Source organism: Amborella trichopoda, chromosome 2, assembly GCF_054954075.1.
Source record: "Amborella trichopoda isolate Santa Cruz 75 chromosome 2, AtrichopodaSantaCruz75HAP2 v2.0, whole genome shotgun sequence".
Classification (NCBI taxonomy): domain Eukaryota; kingdom Viridiplantae; phylum Streptophyta; class Magnoliopsida; order Amborellales; family Amborellaceae; genus Amborella; species Amborella trichopoda.
In genome coordinates, this window is record NC_142337.1 from 29,572,138 (window position 1) to 29,592,331 (window position 20,194).

General features: G+C 40.9%; 1 protein-coding gene across 8 annotated transcripts in view; it reads right to left on the minus strand.

Moving 5' to 3' along the window:
• Nucleotides 1-553: 553 nt before the first annotated feature.
• LOC18426318 (NADH:ubiquinone oxidoreductase, 17.2kDa subunit) overlaps nucleotides 554-20,194 on the minus strand; it is a 34,181-nt gene continuing 14,540 nt past the window's right edge. For all 8 annotated transcript variants that reach the window (XM_088859959.1, XM_011622160.3, XM_011622158.3 and 5 more), the window contains 3 exons: nucleotides 19,230-19,301; nucleotides 18,755-18,818; nucleotides 554-1,084 (listed from right to left, as the gene is read on the minus strand). In XM_088859959.1, coding sequence (XP_088716085.1) covers nucleotides 1,021-1,084; nucleotides 18,755-18,818; nucleotides 19,230-19,301 — 200 coding nt within the window. In that variant the 3' untranslated portion in view covers nucleotides 554-1,020. The remainder of the gene's footprint in view (nucleotides 1,085-18,754; nucleotides 18,819-19,229; nucleotides 19,302-20,194) is intronic.

The following is a 20,194-nucleotide window of genomic DNA, read 5'->3' on the forward strand; positions in this document are numbered from 1 at the left end:
ATTTTTAAGTGTTGTGGAGACCAAATCAATTCCATGCTTGAAGGGGCAAACTCACTTGGTTACTACATCAAACCATCTACTGTAGTTTGACCTTCCGTATTTAGTTTGACCTTCCGTAGTTTAACCTTTGAAAGGTTTAACAACTTGGTGGTGGGCTTAAAACAAGTCCTAGGTAGACTCTTGGAACTAGCTTTAGAGAAATATTTTTTAATTATTGTGAATTCATGCTAAGGTACAAACTAGTTTTTGTGGAGCAATTTTTGGGACTCTATATTTTCATCCCAGTTCGACCCATAAAATGTCGTATTAAGGGCAATTTTGTCAATAAAGAAAGGGGTGAAAATGGAACCTATTTGCAAAATAGTAAAATTTTGAGACCATTTTTTAGTATCGGAAAAAAAGGGGATCCATGCGATAATTTCCCTATTAATACTCACTTCGACTTTTACCAAAGTGAAGGTAGTGGGCAACTGTTGAATCGAAGATCAAATATCTTGGGTTTTATGCGTAGAAAGCTCCCTAGATCACAATTGAATCGTGTCAAAAATGTTGGTAGAAGAAAAGAGAGTTACTTTCCCTTTTTTAATACAAATTAAATACAATTTGTGGTTCACTTAAAAGCAATTGTATGACATAACATTCAGAATTCAAACTAAGATAACTATGACATTCAAAATCAGCAAATCGACGTCACAAAGAGTTTTGAGCTCTAAACCTTTCTAGCAATTGGCAGAAAGAATTTACTTGCTAGGCGTTCTGGATCTCTACACATTCCATTCACATGTTCCCAGTGCTCACCTCGTATCAAGACACCAGTCCATCAAAACCCCAAAATGAAGGGTCATAAAAGACTGTGTAGCTCAGCTAGGAAATGGTGTGTGCTGATCGCGTACATTAGAGACCCAACATAACAGAATCTGATTCTCCCTCTGAGTTGATCGTGAATGAAAGAAATTTGAATGTGCATGTTGGGGAAAAAGGTACCTCAATTAGCATATTGAATAACTAGCCATTCAAACCTCAACTAGGTGGCTGCCATGTTCCTGGTGTGAACGATGCACCAGAGCCTGTTGGTTCTGTAGTCCTGCTTAGATAAACAAAATGATCAATAATTCAATAACAAGGAGAAAAATCAATAGAAGTATCCTTTTGACTTTAGAATATCGAGTGCTCATTAAAGTATCCTTTTGACTTTAGAATCATCCTGCTGTACCACATCAAGGAGTATCATCTTGACATGGGCAATTCTTAACAGGATATCAGACAGGGCCTTGGGTCAAATGAAGCATTAGAAGCCTAAGGAGACCTCGACATATCCAATAAAAGCAACTAAGAAGACCTAGCCATCTCCACTCAATGCCAAAGCCTAGGTTTTAAAAGCAAATTCAGTGCTCAATGAACTATTATCCGTGTTCAAAGATTTAATAAGCCATCAAATTCCCATGGCTGATCAGAGCAATAAATAGCAAAATGGGGGCATGATGGTTTCTATAGACTTGTTATCATTGTTTACAAATATTGAATTTAAGAGAGGCGCTAAAACAACACGACAGAGCATGTTACACACTTGAGAGTCCTAAAAGAAGGAGAATAAATGACATTACTTGGTAACAGTCAGTCGTAACTTTATCAAATCTCACTAAGTCCAAATCAATTTACACGTGGTAATATCTACACTACAAACGAAGTTCAAATGAGATTCCACCACTCAAGTCCTCCCTTGAAAGGAAGGATCCATAATGGTTGAAGAAGGAAGAGAAGCAAGGGCGATTATAATTGGTAAAGGAGAGGATGACATGTTGAAATGTTTAGGATTTGACATCCCTCAGGATTTGGTTTTAGATCCATGCATGGCACCAGTCGACATTCAAGACCATTGGAGAAGTTTGTGGTACCTTCATCTCCACCCACTGGAAATCCCTTGAGATCCTACCTATGGGATCCATTGAAGTCCTTATCGGATCCATTGAAGTCCTTATCGACACATTGGACCCTTGCTGCATCCCCCCTTTCCTCTGGCTTGTAGTTGATGGCCTGTTTTTCAGAGTCTCTCTTCTGGTTCGCAGCGTCTCCCGCAGCCATCTGCCATGTCGAGAACCTTCATCCAAGACCACAGAAGGCCCCCCCTGTGAAGCACAAGCAGCAGGCTGATCCGGATGGTAGGACTATTGTGCATCGTAGGTGTGGGAAAGAACCTATTCGTAACCGCATAACATTTAATCGAAGGGGAGATACAGCTCCTACCTTTTTACCTATTGTCAGGCCTAATCCAGACCTTTTCACATGGTGCAATTATTGAGCAGGCAGCTGTCAACGTCTCAGGTTTACCACCTCTCGCCCTACCACATTCACCCTCCCTGCTACTAGCCGCCACTAATCCCACGAATGACGTGGTCAACACGTCAGCTTTGCCACCTGTCGTCCATCCCCCTTCACTCTCCTTCCTTCATCGCTTGTGCCCACTCCTGTGGTCCCCCTTCCATTCTTGTGGGTCCCGTTATTTTAGATCATTCACCCCTACCACAGTTACCCTCATCAAAACCCCTGCTGCCTGCCTTGACCTAGCCTATACTGCCTGGTCCTCAGACAATTCCCAACCCCGTCAAATCTTTTCTTTCAGGCCTCTCGATTGAGGATCCACAAGTCAGACAACCATTGGAGCCCCCTAGTCCAGCCCTCCCACCACTCATTGATCTTTCTTCCCCCCCACCCCCCCTCTTCCCCCCATTCTTCTCCTTATCCTTTCCCCTTGTCTTCTCTCTCACCACTGTACCAGGAACCCTCACTTCCCTAGCAGCCCTCTTTTTTAACCCCCTCCCCCTCTTTCTTCCTTGTCCTCTCTAGTTTTTCAACCCCCTATTCCGTTGCCTATTCCGCAAACTTCTCATCTGCTTCCTCCAGTCCCTGGTTCAGCTTTTCTTTGTGGTCTTCCTGCTCCCCATTTTCCGTTTGTTCCTCAACACACCCCTTTCCCTTGACCATTTTCGGTTCAGACACCACCACCCCCCACGCTCTCTAACTGCTCACAACCTCCACCTCTGGATTCTCCACCCACCCTTGTTGGTACTGCAGAGCCTTCACCCCCTCGCTTGAGGCCCCCCATCAGGTCCTCCTTTGACAGTGCATCCATGCCTTTCCCCCTTATTTGTAGGATCAGCTTCGTCAACCAAATGGACGAAGTCCAGGGAAACATTAATTCGGTCATGAAGGTCATGGGAGTGGGCTACAATGGACCTCAGGCGGCCCTCAAAGCTTTCATTTTTCCAGAAAAAGATCACCAACCCAAGCTGATGCCAAAAGGCAAACGAGAGTTAGCATATCTCGCATTTGGGATCAACTATAGGTCAACTGCTCCGAGAAATCATAGTACCTCTTCAGATTGTCCCTCTGCCCGTAGGTCATCCAGACTTCACCCTCCCCTCTGCCCCCCTCATGAAGATTCTGACTTGGAATATAAGGGATTGGGCAATCCCCGCAAGAAAAGAAACGTCCTCAACTTTGTTTCCTCTCATTCCCCCTCAGTCTTTTCTATGATAGAAACTAAACTCCCTAGGCCCACCCTTTCCCTTGTACACCAAGTGTGGGGGTCGAGACCAAGTCAATGGGTGCATTTAGAGGCCGAAGGGGCTTCGAGGCGTATTTGGGTTATCTAGGATTCAACCCTCCACAGCTTGTCCTACTAAGTGGGGGAGTATTCTGTAACTATTTCACTGGTTCGTGTTTCTTACGCCTTCCCCTGGAAGTTCTCGGCCGGCTATGGCCCCAACTCCCCCCTCTTAGACCTCATTTTTTGGAGGAATCACGTCAAGAGGCTCTCACTTCACCATCCTGTTGGTGTATCAGGGGAGATTTCAACACCACTAGATGGCCGTTTGAGCGGAACGCTAACTCCTCTTTCTCCCAATCGATGCTGGATTTCTCTGACCTTATTTCAAGGTTCGAACTCATTGACCTTCCCCTCCAGGGAGCTACATGTACTTGGACAAATAATTCTGGCAACCCATCCATATCCAAACCGGTTAAATATCTCATCTCTTTGGACTGGGATGCTGAATTTCTAGGATCTCATTCACTCGCCCTCCCCAAACCCACATCTGACCACTGCCCCATACTGCTAGATACTGTTCCAGCCAATTGCTCTGACAAATCGTTCGGGTCAGAATTGACCTGGTTGGCGGAAATTAACTTTTCCAATCTCATTCACAATTGGTGGACCTCCTTATCTAGTTGAATCCACTGTTGGGCAGGGTATCGGCAAAAAAAGTAAGTTGCAGCACCTTAAGAGTTCCCTCAAAATTTGGAGTGCCTAATTGCAAGGAAAATTTCGCTCCCAAAAGCCATCTCTCCTCCATGCCATCCAGCAATGGGACTCCATTGAGGAGCTACGCCCTCTAGCAGACCATGAGAGATCAGGCCGATCCCAAGCCAAGTTCAAGCACCAAGTTCTCTTAAAGAAAGAAGAGATCTTTTGGGCAGAGTCAAGTGGTTGAAACAAGGCGAACTCAACACCAGTTTTTTCCACAAAATAGCCAATTGTAGGAAGGACAATACAATCACTCAGATTAGAGTGGGCGAAACAGTGCTCGAGCAAGCTCCCCCAATCAAATATGCCATCATCAATCATTTTCGAAAATTGTTTGTAGATGCGCAGGCCCTGAGACCTTTCTTGGCAGATCTCACCTTTCAGTCCATCCCTCCCTTATCTGCTGCCTGGATCGAGAGACCTTTTGAAGAGTCAGAGATCCTTAAGGCCATCTCTGATCGTGGCCAAGACCGGGCCCCTGGACCCGACGGTTTCTCGGTAGCCTTTTTCAAGCACTTCTGGGATTCTCTCAAAGGGGATATCCTCGCTTTCTTTCACAATTTCCATACTAGAGGGATCACTCATCGTGCAATGCATGCCACTTTCATTGTGCTCATCCCTAAAGTCGAAGGGGCATGCAATGAATGCCACTTTCATCGCGCTCATCCCTAAAGTCGAAGGGGCCGAGGAACTGAAAGATTTCAGACCTATTAGTCTGATTAATAGCTCTTACAAGATGCTTTCCAAAGGTCTTGCCACTAGATGGAGAGAGGTCCTAAGCTTGGTGATCTCTCCTACACAAGGCGCCTTTGTAAAAGATAGACAAATTCTTAATGGAGCTTTCATCGCCCCCAGGCAATCCACTCGAGGCACCGAGCTAAGGTACTCAGTTTAGTTATTAAACTAGACTGGGAGAAAGCATACAACCATGTTGAATGGTCCATCCTTGACAAAACTCTGTTACGTATGGGATTCGGAGTTAGGTGGAGAGCTTGCATCAAAGGCTGTATTTCAGGTCTTTGCTTCTCTATTTTGATCAATGGTGCCCCTAAAGGCTTATTCCCGTCCTCTAGGGGACTCTGCCAGGGAGACCCCCTCTCCCCCTTCTTGTTCGCAATTGTTGTTGAAGTCTTCAGTAGATCAATCTCGCGATTATATCAGGTTGGCTTGCTTTCCGGTTTCAAAATCAGTAATTCGGGGCCGTTGATCTCCCATCTCCAATATGCCGATCTCCCATCTCCAATATGCCGACGACACCTGGTTTTGCAAGGCCTCCCAGCATCAACTTGACACACTCCACCTCTTCCACAAATTGTTTGAGATGACAACGGGCCCTAGAGTGAATATGGCTAAGTCTAATTTGATCGGCGTGGCTCTGGACCCTTCCATAGTGAGCTATCTAGCATTCAGTTGGGGTTGCTCTTCAGAAGTTTTGCCTTCATCATACTTTGGTCTGCCCCTCTGTTTAGGGAAACTGCGCCTAAACCTATGGAGTCACATCATAGATAAATTCGACCGATGGCTAGCAGGGTGGAAAGGCAGATTTTTACCTTCGGCCGGTTGTCTAACTTTGGACAGAGCCACTCTATCGAGCATCCCTATATTCAGATGTCATTATTCCACATGCCAGCCTCAATGGCTCACCGATTGGAGCAGCTCATAAGGAATTTTCTGTGGTCTAGCAACAGGGATAGGAAAATTCATCTTATTTCATGGGCTAACGTATGCAAACCGAAGTCCCTTGGGGGGCTAGGCATACGTAACCTCAGAGACAACAACTTTGCCTTACTTGGAAAATGGTGGTGGCGGTTAGCCAACCAAAGTAATCACTTATGGCAGGAGGTGATAAAGTCTAAATACCATAGCAGCGACCCCACTTAGGTTGTGCCCACAGCAACTCCTCTGGAATTTGGAAATCTATTATGCACTCTTACCCCCATTTTCAGTCTAGAAGATCAGATATGGGTCCCAGCGTGGTGACAAACCTCTGTTCTGGATTGACCCTTGTCTTGATGATGCTCCCCTTAAGGAACTCTACCACAGCCTGTTCCTGCTGGCCCAAGAACCCAATGCAATAGTGGAATCTGACTTTCAGTTGGTGGGCAACAGGAGGGTGTGGAGCCCCGGGTGTGGAGCCCCATCTTTAGAAGACCTCTTTCTGAAGCGGAATTTCAAGATTTCTCAACCCTTTCCAACACTCTAGATTCTTTATTTTGCCGCTTCAGGGATAGGACAGCCTCATTTGGACCCCCAATCCCTTGGGAAACCTCGATGGCCTCCTTCTACTCATCTCTCGCTCACCCCCCAAGTCCCAACCAATGCCCTCCATCAATTGTGTCTAAAGCTTGGATCACTCTTACCCCCCCCCCCCCCCCAATATCCAATTTTTCTGCGGGATAGTTGTGTCCGAGAGGGCCCTCAAAGTGGACCAACTGCAAGGAAGGGGATTACAAATCACCCCCCCCCCCCCCCCCCCCAATATCCAATTTTTCTGCTGGATAGTTGTGTCCGAGAGGGCCCTCACAGTGGACCAACTGCAAGGAAGGGGATTACAAATCCCAAACAAATGTATTTTGTGTACTGAAGCAGAGGAGACCAATGCCCATCTCTTTGTCCACTATAAGGTGGCCTCATTTATTTAGGCTCAACTCCTACTGTTATTCCAATGGCAATGGTTCACTCCACCAAACGTCCTGTAGCTTCTAAGTTCAACCTTCTCTACCCCATGGCCCAAGGCTGGAACCCTGCTGTGGAGAGCTTCGGTGGCTGCCACTTTGTGGGTAATTTGGAACGAAAAAAACGCCAGAATTTGTCGAAGCCAAAACTCATCTGTGGAAGCTCTACTAGATAAGATCAAAGGAGCTGTCATTTTTTGGGTAACCCACCACAAACACTTAAGGGGCCTTTCCCATTCCGACTACCTCCACAGTTGGAACCCCATTCTCAGATTCAACCCTCGAGGCCTCCACGATCCTCCCTTTGGAGACCACCCAATGATGGAAAAATGGTGATGTATAAAAAAAATTTTAGCCTCTCTAGGCTGCTTGTATAGGGCACCCGTCTATGGGTAGCCTATTTTTTGGGCAGAACCCATGTGTGGGTATCCAGACCACCTCATTTTCTTTGTACTTCTTTTAGTTAATATAGAGTTAACATATTAAAAAAAAAACTACTAAGAAAAGAAGATAACCAACAAAATACCATTACTCAACCCACGTCAATTTTCAAAAAAATGGTCCTTTCCTTTCTATAATTAAAAAGATAATAACCCCTTATCTTCAACTAATAAGCAACCTCCATCAAGCTTGCACATCCTATTCCAAAGGGAAACACAAACTTTCCTAATCTAACTTTATCTTTTAGAAAGAACTCAATCTATTCCTATCAATCAAGGAAATCACCTCCTTATAAAAAGAAAACTACCAACTTATAGCATCGTACTTATCTTTTATTAAAGAACGACTCTTTCCTAAATAAAAACCCCAACAAAAAATATCGATATTTTCGTAAGGAAGATACTACAAAACGCCTATAGACGAAAATGAACAGTGATTTCGCCTACCTTCGTCACCATCCAAACTTCATCGCACGGTCACAGTTGTCTGGTAGTGTTTCAATTTTCATTTTTTTTTTAATAATCGGAATGATCTGAAATTTGGAACGTGTGTACATCTTAATGAGGCGCATTTAATAAAAATATGAAAAAATAATTTGTAAAATATAAATTGACTAAAATACCCCTGTAAATTTTTGGGGGTATTTTGTTCAATTTATGTTTTGTGAATTATTGTTTTATTTTTATTAGGTGCGTCTCACTAAGATGTACACACGCTCCAAATTTCATGTAATTTGGATTTGTAGAAAAAAAAGAAAAATGAAACACTATCGGACAACTGCGACTGTGCAATGAAGTTTAGATGGTGATGAGGGTAGGTGAAATCACTGTTCATTTTCGCCTATAGGCATTGGGAAGAATTTTCCTTTCCCTAAATACCACTAAAAATATGGTTCAACTTTCTTAAAGAAATTATACCTTATTATCTAAAAATACTTGCTAAAAAAATAGATTTAATCAAACTAACCTAAAAATCCTATTTTTAACAATTAACCTTAATAAATAAAAATAATAAAATTAACAAAAATAAAATTAGAAGTTTGTAGCCACCAGATCTTGATCTGCATCATTAATGGAGGGAAAAATTATACTTAGTTTTACAGTTAACAATTTAAAAAACAAAAAAAAGAAAAGATTATACTTATTTTTAATTTGTATTCAATTTTAAAGAATGTATATTTTGATTTTAGTTGTAGGGATTAATTCTAGAGTCTTTTAGTTTCTTGGAATTCTAGGGACTTTTTAGATATTTTAATTAAAAATAGGGAGTTTAGTTTAAATTAAGCAAAATATCTCCATAGACCCCATTTTCAACTTTCATTTCTTCTTAAACCCAAAATTTCAAAACCTATCTTCTAAACCCCAAATAACTTTATCTATTTTTCTTCCAACTTTTAACCCAAACAAGTTAAGAAAGACTCTTTTTTCTAACTCTCTCTGCTCACGTTGAACAATGCTCCTGGCGACCTTGAGCTCGAGCTGTGTCCCCTGATGTGAAAGAGTGTCATGGATGAGTGAGAAACGGGGCTTTCTCTCTTATGGCCAGCACCCCTGATTTCGAAGACGATGTCTCTGCGAAAGGAGAGCTCAAGCGTTATGAAGGCTTGACGAGTGTGCGCTCGAAGGCCATTAAAGGCAAGGGAGCTTGGTATTGGGCTCATCCCGAGCCAATCCTGGTTCAAAACCACGACACTGGTACGCCCAAAGCTGTAAAGCTTCGATGCTCTCTATGCAACTCTCTTCTTTGCTTCCAACCCTTTGAGAACAGCTTTCGAGCACCTAAACGGAGGAGCTTGCCCCAATTTCACTGCAAATCTCCCAAAACCTCTCTCTAGCTTCCTCACCATTCGCCCCATCTCACCATCTTCTCTCTCTGCCCCAACTGCTACCTCTTCTCACCACTCTAAAAAGAGAAACCCCATTCACCAGTTAACCTTGGAGAAAGAAACCAATAAGTAAGCAAATGGAAAGAAAATCATGAATACCAAGAGTGGAGTTAGCGTAGAGCGAAGAAGTAGAAGGAAAGTCATCTTCGTAGAATTACGAATAACGAGGGACAATGTTCGAAGCCGTACCTTCCATGGATCTACTCTACTGCAACTCCAATCTCGAAATGAGCACGATCCATCCCTTCTTAACCAGTTCCAGCTCTTCCTTCTTAACCTTTTCCAGCTCTCTCTCTCTCTCTCTCTCTTCCCACAAAGAGTCCATTTCTCTCTTTTTAAAGCTTTTGTCCTAAAAGTCGTTTCTCTCTTTCTAAAGCTTTCGTCCTGAAAAGGTAAGCCACAGCCTCCTCTATCTCCAAGTTTTTCACTATCGTATTCCCCACCTAATCAATCTTGTCATCTCTCACTGACCATTCCTAGGGCGCACCCCACCTGATCAAGCTCCTGCAACTGCAACTTCTCAAACCCAGCTCTCAATTGAGCTCTCGAGTTAAAGAAATTTGCAATTTTTAGGCAATTCTCAGCTACTTTTCGAAACAAAGGTAGCTGTTTGCCGAAATCCTTGATCAAGCTATTGAACCCTTGGAATTGGCAAGAAAGCTTCGCCATCCAATGGTTTTCAGACTCCAAATTCCTCAAAGCCTTGGCATTGTACCCATCGGCGACTATACCAACACATCTCTGAACAACTCCACCATTGGAAATTGCATTTACACTATCCCAAAGTGTTTCCTCTGCAAAATTTGAAGGAACAGAGCCAGTAGTGAAAATTGCCTTTCTAAAAAGACTAGTTGATCAGTGTTTTGCCAGAAAACCATTTTTTCAGTGGGTTTTCTGGCGAAAACTTCCCTCTGATTTGCCCCACTTTAGAGGATATCATGGCCCCTGTTCGAGTTCTGCAACTTGCTGTAATGGACGACTCCTTTAAGCTTCTTTGCTCACAGGATCCTCTTGCCAAAGAAGTTGCAGATATAATTGGAGACATGGGTTTTTGGAACGAATTAGAGGCAGTTCTTTCTCTCACTAAGTTGGTCAAGACAATGGCTCAAGTGATCGAAACCGGTGGCATTTCCTGGAGCCCATCATCGCCTCTTGTAGTTTTTCGACGAGCAGGTGACTGGGGTAGTGTAGTTTCCCGGCGAGTTGGTGAGGGGGGAGATAGAGAGATAAGGGTTTGGGAGGTTGATATGGGGAGAAAGAAAGGAATCCTGTGAGGAGAGAGAGGGGTTTAAAAAACAATGTCTTTTTTAAATTTGTTTGGGTCAAAAAAATTAGCAAAAATGAATTAAATATGTTCAGGGGGTTAGGACATATTATAGAGTGAATTTCTATGCAGTAAGATAGGTTTTGCAACCTTAGGTCAATGGAGAAATGAAAGTTGAAAATGAGGTCTATAGAGAAATTTTTCCTTTAAATTATACTTAAGTTAGGGCCGTTTAGTCAAAAGCTAATTGTATGGACAAATATTGTCCAAAACAATAATTTTCAATATAAATAAGGGCATAGATGAGCTGGAGAGTCATTCATGTATTCCTATTTAAGAACAGAAAGACTGACTTGTAAAAGAAGCCTAAGGCTTGAGCCATTGGTGGGATAAAGCCTTAGGGTTTCTCCAAAAGTGCTTGTGTCAAGGTGCCTTCTTGTTGATTTTACTGTTCCTCAAATTCTCCTACATCAAGTGGTATCAGATCGTAATTTTCCTACATCAAGTGGTATCAGATCGTAATTCTCCTACATCAAGTGGTATTAGAGCCCACGATCTACACGGAAGTTACTTTCGCAGTACGGAAATTACTGTTAGAGTACAAAAGTTATTGTAGTACCTACGAAGTTACTGTAGTGCTACTTTTTTTTTGTGCCCTAGGTCAACAACAAATAGGGAAAGTTATAGTGGGGTCTAGGGTCTGCTGATTTTGGCCAAAAGTTTGCCAAAACAACCTAGATCTTATTGATTTCAGCAATTTTTGTTGATTATTTACTTAGGGTTTGTGATTTCGACGAATCCATTACAGCGAGAAGGGGCAATAGAAGGGGGATTTTCATAGATCAATTTTGTGATCCCATGGATGACAGAACTGAGGAACTTGAAAGGCAAGTTCAGCAGCTGGCGCAGCAGTTCGCGAGCCTCAATAATGGACAAGACGATGATCTTTCAGCCCTAGAGGATATCGAGTACAAGCCTTTTCACTTTCGCGCTCTGTGTGTGGAGTCGGCTGATGAGGATAGTGATAGAAGAACTACATGTGTGAAACATCACTCTGGGGTTTTCAATGTGAAGGATGATATTTTTTATTTGGACATAGATTGCATGGAAAATCAACAAGTTGTTGAAAATTCACCACCTATTTCCGACATATACTCAAATGAACAACTTGATTTCTTAGAAGATCCGATCTATAATAAGGACCAAGATGATGGTGAAGATATTTCAAAAGAGGGGAAACAATATGGAAAGAAGGCAGTAGGAGGACTGATCAAAATCATGCTCTTTGACTATCTCATCAATATTGAAGAGGTGGAGCATTCAACAAGTTTAGGGCTTTGGAATCAGAGTAGCGCAGTGGACGTGTGGTCGTCTCAACCGCAAATTAAGGCCCTGATTTCAAAAAATGATCAAGTAGATGTTGAGAAAACCTCTAAAGGCCAAAAAATGGAGTTTGGAATATCTTACGTGATTTCCAATGGAAGTTCACGAATAACTAAATTTGATAAATTTGCATGGATTCCTCAATATGCATATCAAGACCCATTTCTTGAGGAATTATTTTTACCTCGAATAATATTTGAGCTAATGAAAAAAAAAAAGGGTTAAAGGAGGTGGTTTTGATGCTGAATTCATCTTAGTACACTTCAAAACTCTAAGATGAGTTTTCTCCAACAAGGGGAGAATGATGGAGAGAAAAATTATACTTATTTTTAATTTCTATTCAATTTTAAAGGATGTATATTTTGATTTTAGTTTTAGGGTTTAATTCTAGAGTTTTTAGTTTCTAGTAATTCTAGGGATTTTTTAAATATTTTAATTAAAGTTAGAGAGCTTAGTCTCAAGTTATACTTAAGTTAGGACCTTTTGGTCAAAAGTTAATTGTATGGACAAATATTGTTCAAAACAATAATTTTTCAATATAAATAAGAGCATGGATGGGCTGGAGAGTCATTCATGTATTCCTCTTTAAGAAAGAAAAGATTTTCAGTTTGAGAAAATCTTTTCTTTCTTAAAGACATGGGCTGGAGAGTCATTCATGTATCCCAACAGTTTTTAGTTTCCACCACTGATTTTGATCTGTCTAATGATTGGATTCTCTGCCTCAAAGCATGTGAACCTCTTCTTAGGTTTGCACTTTGAAAGAATTTGCAACCAATACCTACAAACTTCTTTGTAAGGTCTATCATTGGAAATCAAATTCAGTATTTGATACAAAAAGAATGCTACATACAACTTGGAAACTATATTCCCTCGAGTTTCATTAATGTGTGGGTAAATCATTCCAGGGCATCAAATCCAAGGACATGTAAATTACCTCCAGAGGGAGGGTCCCTGATCTTGTGAAAGAAAGAGGAGGACAAGACAGAAAAGCCTATGACTTGAAACGCAAAACATAAAGGTTTACATTCACAGGTCATGGGCATTTCACCTTTTCAATCAAGAAGCCTCCTCTCCATCATTGGAAGCAAGAGTGGGAGCATAGCCGGGGATTGACCATGGCAGAAGCTCCCAAACTTGGGAGTGCCTGGGAGTGCTTATCAGGGAGTGGCCCCAGAGTATACATTATGTGTGTAACTTATATCATATGCAGATGTGGTTGCTTGTAGGGATACCCATACACACACAAGTATAATGAAAGTACCATATTGAGAAAGTCCCATCAAAATATTAAGAAATGAGATGGTGGGACCTTGATAAGCAGAGAACCCAATTTTATCATAGTCTTTCAATTACTAAGAAAAAGGACCACCCTGGTTCCCCCACAAGGTTCAAGCCTTTGCTTGGATCCTTACTTGTGGCAGGCTTCTACCAGGAGACCAACTTCAAAAGATAGCTTTAATGTTGTCAGGCCCCCTCACCCACTCTGGGCCCAATTTCTACAGCTATTCAGTTTCCAATGGTTCACCCCATAGTCCATTTCGCAGTCTAATAGGAACCAACTTCAAAAGAGAGACGAATGACCATCTCTTTTATGTTGCCAGGCCATGTTACCCTCTGGTTCAAATTTCTACAGCTATTCGGTTTCCAATGGCTCACCCCACTGTCCATTGAGCAGCTTCTTGCTGCTTCCCAATGGGTCACCCCATGGCATATTAAGCAAAGCCTGCTACTGCCTTTCTGATTTCCCTTTCTGACCAAAGCCTGCCACTGCCTTTCTGATTTCCACTTCTGACAAAGGTCTATGGAGCCATATGAAATCCTGATATGGGAGGGAATTGACGGACAGATCTTTTAGTCGAGATCTAGAGCCCTCTGTTTAGGAGAAAAGAGACAGGAAATACCTAATGATTTTTCTTTTCGCAAGTTGCAGTTGTGTGTAAGCACAGTTTTCCATAGAGATTTGGGTCATAAAGTTACCTTTCCATCTAGCGCAAGTTATTTCGTGGAAGAAAGCAGTATTCCTGTCTCCTACCTTTGCCCACTTCATCCTATATCTCTGAAGCCGATATGTTTCTTCTTGCTTAAGGGCAATTAAAAGACTTGCTCTAGCGATTGCTCCCTCAGTACATTGAAGCTCCAATAGTCGTCTGGCTTCTAATGTGTTCTCCAAAGCTTGAATTTTAATATTGTGGGATTGGATTAGACTTTTAAAGTTGCTTGGCAAGGTTTTATTCCACTATTTGAGGGAGACTTTAAGGAGTTGGAGTTTCACGGTATGCCAGAAACCAGCCCACCCTTGCACATTATAATAGGACTACCAAAGACGGATTTTCTGTGAGAACTCTACTTCCTTAAACTAATGTAATCCGAATCTGAAAGGGCTATTAGATCCAGCTATGGGTTTTATGTCGAGTAGTACTAGTTTGTGACTAGAGATTGCCTTTGGGAGAGCATAAGAGATGGTTCCAAGGGATTTAGATTCCTGGTTGGTTGACACTAGGAAACAATCTATCTTGGTGAGAAGGTCTGCAGTATAGTTACACGAAGCAATTCGGAAACTGATCAATTTAGAAATTGGAAGCACGGAATTACCGCCGGCTGGAAGATTCTTGTTTTCATAATCAACATCCGTACAAGAACAATCATGGAGGACGAGATTTGTATTTTTAGGAATTGAGATTCGACCAAAATAGAATCAAGATCCGTATATAGATGGTTCGAGATTCCTAGCTGTTTGGAATTGATTTTCCAACTTAATTGGAATCGACCAATATGAAATCGAGATTCCTTCATTTATAGAATCAAGATTCCAACATCTTTAAACTTGAGAGGGAACTGAGAAGGCAACCATACATGTCTCAATGTCATTCATTAATCGACATGCCATATATGCACATTAATAATATTCATAATACACTAATTCTAACGTCTTGGAGTTGCAATCTCTCTATTAGATAATACACTGTATACTTAAATAATTAAGTACAGAATGTGGACCATTACTTCAGTTTCTATTAGTCATTTCATGCCAGAAAAGATGACTACAACTTGTAGGTTGAGTTTTGAGTGTCTAGCTAGAGTAGTGTGATGCCTTGAAAACTTCTAAACATCACTTCTCAAAACAAAACAAAAAGAAAAGAAAATAAGGAGAGTGGTAGAATTCCGGTAAATGTGGAAACTAGTGTCAACATGTGTAGAATCGATATTCACCTATTGTTGAACTGAGAATAAGTAAATATTGGAAACAAGTTCTATAATTGTTGGAATTGAGATTCCTAAAATAAGGAATTGAGATCCTAGACTTCATGAAAACAGGTTCCATGAAGATTCCAAGTCAAAATCACCAAATCGAGGTTCGGAATTGGAATCACGACCTTTGATGAGAGATTTGGGTAACTATGGTTAGCAAGATGGTTTAGCCAACTGAATCTCACTTCAGTCGAAGGGATGGCATTCGAGCAACTTTGGTCCATGAAGTCCAAGAAGGCCCCTCATACTTGTGGTGCTTCTTTCCCCTAGACCCACCTATTGACAATGTATTCCCCACCTAATACAAACAGTTAAGGACAATTGGGCGCCTCAGATTTCAATTCAGGGTTGAGGCTTCACCAACCTTTAGGGCAGATTTTTTTTTCGATAAGTCAGTGGGGGAGAAGGCCCCCTACCCAATTTTTCATTAATTAAAGAAAATAAAGAACATTCATCTTACAACCCTATAGTAGGGAAATTGTGACAAATCATGAAAAAACAGAGTTAAGAAATCTAGTGGGCGATGACGCCATACTGTAGCGCCAGTAGTAGCAGCAATCCTCTTGGCAAGAGCATCAACAACCATATTCCCCTAACGGTAAACATGCGCAATGGACCAACGATGAGTAAAGAATTTTTTTTTTTTTTTTATAATGTTAACATGGTATTACTATATAAAAAGGAAAGTTTCTTTATTACTAATGAGTAAAGAGTTTGGTGAGGCAATTATTAACAATCGTCTGTAACCGTTACAGAGCATGGCATCAATTCCTAATAACATTAACTGGCAGGGCCGAATCACTTTCTATCTGTAACGGAAAGAAATTTCTCTGATGAGCCTCTTGAATGCCTTCTACAAGGGCCAAGAATTCAGCATATTATTAAAAGCAACACCAAAGTGTTTAGAAAAAGCAACGATGAAGCCACCAGTTGAGTCCCGGATGACCACACCACCACCTGCTAAACCTAGATTTCCCAAAGAAGCCCTATCAATATTAAGCTTGTAATGTCGAACCTCAGGAAATGACCACGCCACTGGAATGAGTGGAGCAGTCCTCTACTGACGCCAACTTATTTGCAAATTCTCAAAGATGGCCCATTCCATTCGGATAAGTGAAAAGACCACTATTTAGTCTATGCAAGAGCCTGAACATGTAAGATAACTCGTTTCAAAATATGCTCCCTCCTGGTGGATCTTGATTCAAATACCCACCTGTTGCGCTCCTTTAGGGCAGATTGGGCCATATACAAGAGAGACTTTCCAAAGGAAACATATCGCAAGCATTTTTTAAAACAACATAAGCCCTTACTAATGGAATATAGGAGGTCATCAGAGGGCGGGTCCCATAAGACCCAGACACCTCCGGAGCTCCAAGGGAATCCTTAAGAAGCCACTAAGATACCTCTCTTGCTGAGGAAAGTGAGGGGGCAGGTAATTTGGTTTCGATTAGATTTAGTACATTTGGGTTTTGCAGTTATGAACTAGGGCTTAAACAACATTTCTTTTCGCATGAGACCCATTTAATGTTCTATACGAGAAGCTTTGTTTGAGGGAATTCGAGGGCTGGGCCAATCTCTGCATAGACCACCTACAAGGAGGATTGAGCGTAGTGCTTTTTTTTTTTTTTTTATTTGGGGGGAGGGGGGAGGGGGGGAGGGGGGATGTTGGGAAAGCAAGGTATGGGTTAGTGGCCGACATGTATGATGATAAATTATCTCGGTAGTGAGGTTCACTAGTTCCCTAGTTCCTTTGGCTGTCTAAGGTTTAGGCATTACCAAGGAAGCATCCGCATTGTCTTTAACAGTAATAATAGGAGTAGAGACAAAGAAGTAGTTAAAACTGATGGCCAAGAAATACCTAAAAGAGAGTACTTTCAATACCTTGGGTCAATAAACCAAGAAATGGAGAGATTGAGGAACATATCACATATAGAATTAGACTTGAGTGGACGAAGTGGAGATGTGCATCCAGAGTTTTATGTGATCGTTGCGTACCAATGAAGCTAAAAGGGAAGTTCTATAGGACAACTAGGAGACCAGCTTTGCTTTATAGAATGGGATATTGGGCAGCCAAAAATAACACACCCATAGGATGAGTGTAGCTGAGATGTTGAGATGGATAAATAACAAGACAAGAAATGAGAATCCGAAGTGAAGACATTCGAAAGAACTTAGGTGTGGCTTCAATAGGCGATAAGATGAGGGAAAATAGGCTAGGTGGGCAAGCCATGTGTAGTGTAGACCCAATAAAGCACTGATTATGAGGTACGATTTGGTTCAAGTGGAAGGTTCTAAAAGGATTATGAAACTCATTTCTTGATGATTTTTGACGTAGTTCCAGGTGGTTGGGTGCACAATTCCAAAAAGATGGGAATCTCCTAAAGATAGGAATCTCAATTCCAATGGGTTAGAACACGATTCCCAAAAAGTACGAATCTCAATTCCTATGATATGCATTGTACATATGACGCTTCCTACAATAAGAATCTTTTAGCCGCCCACGATTCCATGCATCTGATTCCTAAAATGTTTTCGAATCTCAAGCGCTTCCAACAGCTATAAAGAGATCTAAGTAAAGAAGCGGAAAACCCTGAGATCAAAACTCCCAATTCTTTGACACCTAGCCTAAACAGGGTAAAAAGAGGTTGAATTAGCATCCTACATGCTGCACCATTGATCCGGGAGATCGTATGGAGTGTAACAAAACCTAGAAGGTAATTCTAGGTCAACTTCCAGGTACATGATTTGCTGATTTTCCTGTTTTTTGAGCACCAACTTAGCAATGTGGCAGCAATTTTTCCCGAGGAAAATCTTGCTTTTCTTCTATGCTTTTGAGTCTAATTTCACTCAATAAAATTTCATTAGAGGCACGTAAAAGACTAGGGAGTTACAAGGGTTTTAATGAAAGGTGCTCAAAAATTTTAAAATCTTACTCGTGACCCAGTCATAGCCTCCAACATCAGGATGGAGCAAATTACAAAAGGAATGAGCAATGTCAAAACTCCCAATTCTGGGCCTGAACTGGTAAGCACATCTTGTAGCCAAATTAAATTGATTGTTATATCATTTGTAAAACATACAAACACACCCCACACACCATTAGCATAATATGAAATATACATTGCCGCAATAGTATGGAATTACAAAGCAAGATCCAACTAGCAACAAACACATCAACAGACATGCATCTGATACTCCAATTCAAAATACAAGTAGATTACATCAAATACTTGCACAAACATGTCTCTATGATATAATCTCTCTTTAGCTCAGATAGAGTAGATGAGACAATGATTATGGATAACTAGGAAGCATTTTCCATGATGACATGCCTGAGCAATTACTGAGGCATTGGTTTTCAAAGTATCTCCTATGTTCACGTCTATGGATGTGGGGTTCTTTTAACACAAAGAGGATGAGGGTGAGAGGGTGATGGCAGTGCGGCATGGGGGAGGGGTTGGTGGAGGTGGGATCCAGTTGATTATGGTTGAATACATACACAAACTTAGTACCGTTAAACTTCAATTTATCTAGACATGGCATATCATACATACCTGATTGTGCTGGGGTCTCTGTCCATTTCATCTGAATCATCTGTTATTGTCTCAGATTCATTACCTTCAAAGGAAAAAGACGTATAAACATCAGATACATACTTAAACGCATAAAACTTATTTCCTGAAAATAAAATAAAGGAACCAACAAAATAACAAATAAAAAATTTCAAGTACACCAATCACACATATCAACAAAGATACAAACATCATACTTTTAGAATTTTCAAAAAATGTGTTCAGTAATATTTCACCAAATAGAGAATTTAGAAATAAGCAGAGGAATTTCACAGCATCTATGGAAATGAATGACTGAGTCACTTGACATAACAAAAAATTATTCTTATGATCTGATATATCTATGAAAGAATTTTGCGTCCAATCTATAATGACAGCCTAAAGAAACTCAAATATAAAACGCTAATAAAACTAAAACCGGAACTAGAGATGAAATCTGGTAAAAAAAATATTATACCTTCTGTTTGTTCAAAAGAAGCATCTCGAAACTGCTGAATGAAACTTTTTAGGTCCGGAGCATCAATTTTACCTGTTGAAGAGAGTGGAGACACTTGGAGGTTATATCCTCAAGTTACTCTAAAGTTAAAATGCTCATTTTAAAAATGATATACCATGGAACCAAACTTCGCAATTATCCATGTCTCCTGCAAATGCTACTTAGACAATGTAACATCAACAATAGCCCTGTATGTATGACAAATCACAAGTACTTGAAGATTTTATTATATCCTTTGGCATGGGACTCGAGACTACAATTCTTGGTCAGTTCAAATTTTTTTTAATGTAATGTTTTACTATTTTTACTTTTGTGGACTTACGGTATATAAGCACGCTGGATTAGCATTGGAGTTCAAATTTACATGCCAAACCACAGGAAACCATTAAACAAAAAAAGTTATACAATTAAGGACATACACAATTTCAAGAGTGACATTCAGATTAAGAAACACTATGGTCTTGAGTGTACAACAGACAGCAGGGACATCATACTCGTTCTTTATTAGATCGGTATTTCTTTGTCTGGTATACTCTTTGTTGCAAAGGAATTTATGTCCTTTTAATCCTTCACTTAGTATGGCCCATGAACCAGTTAATCATTTTCCTAGTAACATCATATCGAAGATAAATTACAAAGTTAGGCACTAAGAGAAGATCCAGTAATATTCCATTATGTAAACCCAAAATGAAATAGGGGAGGCATGTGAAAGTTCCCTACTTTCTTCATTCAAATCCTTAGAATCGTTTAATCCAGCCATCCAATCTAGGGTCGTACGAAGGGGTAAGTTTCATCATTTGAAGGAATAATTTTTAAACATTTAAGTTTCTGCATTCCACTATTTCTTGAAGCCTCCAGCCCCCAATCTCTCTCTCTCACACACACACACAACGATAGTGGAAACACAGCATTTCTTCTTCTTTTTT